The 5728-nt window shown below is 37.4% G+C and overlaps 2 protein-coding genes across 2 annotated transcripts in view; one reads left to right on the top strand and one right to left on the bottom strand.

Moving 5' to 3' along the window:
- LOC106873187 (putative universal stress protein SAUSA300_1656) overlaps positions 1–5728 on the top strand; it is a 40557-nt gene that overhangs the window by 25670 nt on the left and 9159 nt on the right. The gene's annotated exons all lie outside the window — the stretch shown is intronic.
- The window catches only part of LOC106873186 (serine/threonine-protein kinase TBK1), a 102022-nt gene continuing 97019 nt past the window's right edge, over positions 726–5728 (bottom strand). Inside the window, exon 17 of the mRNA XM_052966177.1 lies at positions 726–1095. Within this exon, the coding sequence (XP_052822137.1) occupies positions 1060–1095 (36 nt within the window). The 3' untranslated portion in view covers positions 726–1059. The remainder of the gene's footprint in view (positions 1096–5728) is intronic.

Below are 5728 nucleotides of genomic sequence, written 5' to 3'. Positions count from 1 at the left end.
TGTTAACAGATACTATATTTTTTGCCAAATTTTTGGTGAAAAAAATATATTAACATATATATATATATATATATATATATATATATATTAGACAAAATAATCAAGTACTCAGATATTTGGATGGTTGTACATTTACAGATTTTTATTCATATGTCACATGTTTCTGAAAAAATTTGAAAATCCTACAAGAATAGGTGCAAGCGCTAATTTATGAAACGTGTGACATGAATAAAAATCTGTAAATGTACGACCATCCAGATATCTGAGTACCTTATTATTTTTTCTAATATATAATTCCTGTACATCACCTCCAAACCTTCCAAAATATATATATATATACACACAACTTATTCAAGGAAAGATTGACTATCAGTAATCATAGCGTACATTCTCCCATTTTGATGGTGACTTAATGTCTGCTGAAAAAAAAGTCCCCACTAAAACAGGTGTTCTAATCCAAAGTGAACCGTGCTAAATTAGACACAAGAACCAGTTGGCAGTCATGGTGTTGGTGCCAATGGTGGTGGTGGTGGTAATCTTCTTGAGCTTGATCATTACAACATGACAACTTCAGTTTGTAAAACTGTGTCTCCTCCAGGGCTTATACTAAACAGAAAAAGGGGAAACATGTGGGATAAAGAGTTACTGAAGAGGTCGCAGGATGTGTGACAAAGGACACTAAAATAATAGAAATGATAATAATGATAATAATAATAAAGCTGAAGTAAAAATCTGTCTGTGTTTTATTGGCAAAATATGTCCTTTCACAAGTAAAATAACAAAAATTGTTATAGTTGTTAATAAATACGTTTTAATTTAGAATGGTGTTTCTTTTTCAGTTATTTTACAAAGACTTAAATTATTTATTTTATAAAAAATGATTTACAATTTTTCACTTTAATATCAGCAGTCAAAGATAAGTTAAAAGAAAATATCACTTTGAGACAAATGACCTCCGCACTCTCCAAATCTCCTTCTTCACTGACAGCTGTTCTTGCAGCCATCAAACCATCGCACCAAGACAGTGATAACATGGTGTAAATACATCATTCTTTTTCTTCAAAATCCGTTAATCTTTTGGCTTGACATTTTCTCCTGGAAAATAAGTAAAGTTAAATATTAGAAATATAAAGTTGAGTGAATAATATAAAAAATAATAATAATAATCCTTGGATCTTTGTGGGTTTTCAACACTGTTTACAATTATCTTTAAAAATATTTTTTTGATGTATCATATAGATGTAATTTTTGATGCTGAGTCCTAATTTGTTATTCGTGGCACGTGAAAAGCACCATTTGAGCGCGATTGTTTCCAGCTTCGCCTTACTGGCACTCGTGCCGGTGGCATGTGAACAAAACATTGGACTGACTCCTGTGCAGGTGGCACGTAAAAAACACCATTTGAGCGTGGCCGTTGCCAGTACTGTTGGACTGGCCCTCATGCCGGTGGCACGTAAAAAGCACCCACTACACTCTTGGAGTGGTTGGCATTATGAAGGGCATCCAGCTGTAGAAACTCTGCCAGATCAGATTGGAGTCTGGTGTAGCCATCTGGTTCGCCAGTCCCCAGTCGAATCATCCAACCCATGCTAGCATGGAAAGCAGATGTTAAACAATAATGATGATGATTTAGTCCAGAAAAATTTTGCAAAATTGTTACAAAGTTTGGTAATTTTCAGAATTTTCAGCCAATCAGAAAACAGGGCATTTGCTGCTTTTTCCATCATCAGGGGCAGGGGCATCGGCATGTCAAAAAATTCAAGAAAAATTGTGAGTTCCATCTGTTATAGAACAAGTGGTGGTTATACTCCTTGTGTGCAAGCACAGCATCTTTGGTTACTGTGGAAATAGTTCTTCACAACCAGCTATGGAACACGTGGTGCTTCTTTGCTTTGGTTACTATAGAAACAGACTTCTTTGCCATGGTGATATGCAAAATACTTGCTTCTGATTGGCTAAAATACCCAAATTTTGCAAATTTTAAAAGCTAGTATGCAAAATTTAATCCATATATCAAATTTGAAAACAATTGGAACAAAATTGTAAACAGTAATGAAAACCACAAAAATCCTAATCATTTCTACTATAGACTCAGGGCCTGAAATTTTAGGGGAGTGGTAAGTCAATTTCATCAACCATAGTGCTCACCAACCATTCCTGAAAAGATGAGAGGCAAAATCAACCTCAGCAGAATTTGGACTCAAAATGTAAAGGCAGTTTGTCCTGAATGCTACTGAATTCTGCCAGCTTACCACTTGAATAATAATTATTGGTATAATGGACTCTCCCAAGCACAAAATATTTTGGCTGAATTACATTTAAACCTTTAGAATTTAAAATGGCCATATCCGGCCAAAAGTATTTCGCCTGTTTTATGTTCAAACTGGCCAGATCTGGTCTCTCACACCAACCCTACAATATCGTTTTAAAAATTAACAACAACCTCATCAAAATCTCATAGCTACATGATAATGCATGATTAGTTCAAAACAGTGTGGATAAAAAGCATTAATTTTGGCAGAATAATGCGAACACTAAAGGGTTAATGTTGACCCTGACAAAATTTTACCATAGAAATGTGAAGCAATGAAGCAGGTTACCATAAAGTGTTTGTCTATCTCCACTTCCCTTATCTGCTATAATAGAACTCTTATGAAATCTCAGTTAATTGAAGTCAAATCAACCATCCTATGTGGACAACTAATCAAGACTGTTGGTTCTTATCTATTTTCTTTGTTGTCTCTCTATGTAGGTTCCATTCATCCCAAGTTTGTTGTTGTTGTTTAGCTCTTGCCCAGCCTTGGTAGAGCTGGCTTTATTTAAATCAGAAAGGACATTCCATCCATGATCATCTCACCTTCTTTTACCAATAGTGGAGGCGCAATGGCCCAGTGGTTAGGGCAGCGGACTCGCGGTTTCAATTCCCAGAGTGTTTATTGAGTGAAAGCACCTAAAGCTCCACGTGGCTCCGGCAGGGGATGGTGGCGAAACCTGCTGTACTCTTTCACCACAACTTTCTCTCACTCTTACTTCCAGTTTCTGTTGTGCCTGTAATTCAAAGGGTCAGCCTTGTCACACTGTGTCACGCTGAATATCCCCGCGTTAAGGGTACACGTGTCTGTGGATTGCTCAGCCACTTGCATGTTAATTTCACAAGAAGGCTGTTCCGTTGATCGAATCAATTGGAACTCTCGACGTCGTAAGCGACGGAGTGCCAACAACTTTTACCAATGTACAGCCACCTAGGATGAAATGTGTTCCTATTTTTTAAGATGGCAGGAAGGGAAGAGCATTTGGCTGTAGAAATCAAGTGAATGCAGACGCTGTTGCAAATAGATCCTGTCAAACTGTACAACCCATGCCAGCTTGGAAGATGGACATTAAGTGATAGTGATGGTAGTGGTGCTGGAGGTGGTGATAGAGAATAAATTAAAAAATATTTGGCTGCTATTTCTAGCAGATCGAATGACCATATCTGAAGCTTCCCCATCTTCACTGGTTTGCTGGTGAACATGTAGACGCTTAAATTTCACGTCCTTTCATTGCCATTCATAACCTCATCATTGATATGGCCTCTCTGCTCCTGGCAGAGAATGGGATTTTAATAAAATTAACTGATTGATTCATTGACAGAATGGTTAAGCAATCAATCGATTAGTTAATTGCGTAAATGGTTAACCAACAGACTATTATTGGTTTCAAATGTTAGCACAAAGCCAGCAGGTCATGGGGAAGGACTAAGTTGATTATGTCGACCCCAGTATTCAACTGGTACTTTTTTTTATTGACTTCCAAAAGACCAAAAGCAAAGCTGACCCCAGCAGAATTTGAACTCAGATTATGAAGACAGATGAAATGCTGCTAAACATTTCACCTGGCATGCTAATGATTCTGCCTGCTTCCCACCTGACAAATATTAATAAAAGAAGTGAAATAGAATGAGTGTGTATGTGTGTGTGTGTGTGAGAGTCTACTGCTGGCATAATGACCCTCCCAAGATACAACAAAATCTGTTTCAACATTTCTTCACATCAAGAATCTTAAAAACCAAATACAAAAACGAAATTTACTAGTTTCACCTGAGAGAATACATTATCTATTATTGATTACTTTTCTGGTGATATGAGAATCGGTTAGAGAGCTGTTCACACAAAGATGGCTTGCATTAATTCAGCAGACTGAATTTCTGTGAATATTTCTCCTGGAATCTTAACCGACGATTGTTAGATTCTCAGAGTATGATAAGAAATAAAGATAATAACAATAAAAAAAACAAAAAAATCAGAGATTATTTACTGTGATGTAACAATATAATTTAGAGGAAATGTTTATTGTACCACTGAACACTGATATCGATCAATTTTCTTTCATCTTTGTATAGGATATTTGTATTTATTTTGGGCTATATAATAGACACCTTGTGACAGTGTGTATATCATGTGTGTGTGTGTGTGTGTGTGTATATATATATTTGTGTATATACATATTTGCACACACACACACACACACATATATATCATATTACGAAAGACTTACTCTTTTACTCTTTTACTTCTTTCAGTCTTTTGACTATGGCCATGCTGGAGCACCGCCTTTAGTCAAGCAACTCGACCGCAGGACTTATTCTTTGGAAGCCTTGTACTTATTCTATCGGTCTCTTGTGCTGAACCGCTAAGTTGTGGGGACGTAAACACACCAGCATCGGTTGTCAAGCGATATTGGAGGGACAAACATAGACACACAAACACATACACACATACATATATACGATGGGCTTCTTTCAGTTTCCATCTACCAAATCCACTCACAAGGCTTTGGTCAGCCCGAGGCTATAGTAGAAGGCACTTGCCCAAGATGCCACGCAGTGGGACTGAACCCGGAACCATGTGGTTGGTAAGCAAGCTACTTACCACACAGCCACTCCTACACCTATCTTGTTAATAGTTTCATGCTTTTCAATACTTTAAGTTGGTAGAATTTAAAAACATGCCATGGGACTTCAAGCAATCTTTCACACACACACACACACACACACACACACACACATGGTGCAGGCATGGCTCTGTGGTAAGAAGCTTGCTTCCCAACCACATGGTTCTAGATTCAATCCCACTGAATTGCACCTTGGGCAAGTGTCTTCTACAATGATCCTAGGTTGACCAAGGCCTTGTGAGCGAATTTGATAGATGGAAATTGAAAGAATCCCATTTTGTGTGTATGTGTGGGGGAAGAGTAGTGTCTCCTTGCTTTAGCATCATGTGATAGTTGTAAATGAGTGTCAGCCTAGTGCCGGCTGCATCTTTCATTTCTAATATACTGTGAGGGCATGTCCTGTTATGAGGAAATATTACCTTATTTGGAAACAGGTGAAGGTTGGCAACTGGAAGGGCATCCAAAAATCTATCTTAACAAATTCCACCTAACTCATTCAAACATGGAAAAGTGGATGCTGAAACAATGATGAGGATGATATATATATGTACGGACATGTTTATGTGGTGAAGGAGGTCTCTTTGGAACCATGTGCTTTCAGGTGCACTCCCACTGTGTGGCACCCTGGTAAAGTGTTTTCTACTACAGCATCAAGCCGATCATGCCTTGTGAGTGAATTTGTTTGACAGAAACTGTGTGGAAGCCTATCATGTATATGTGTGTGTGTGTGTGTGTATATATATATATATATATATATATATATATATATATATATATATATGTACATAAATATACT

This window comes from Octopus bimaculoides, chromosome 3, assembly GCF_001194135.2.
Source record: "Octopus bimaculoides isolate UCB-OBI-ISO-001 chromosome 3, ASM119413v2, whole genome shotgun sequence".
NCBI lineage: Eukaryota > Metazoa > Mollusca > Cephalopoda > Octopoda > Octopodidae > Octopus > Octopus bimaculoides.
Note: the sequence above shows the minus strand (reverse complement) of the source record. Positions and strands in the feature narration are given on the sequence as shown.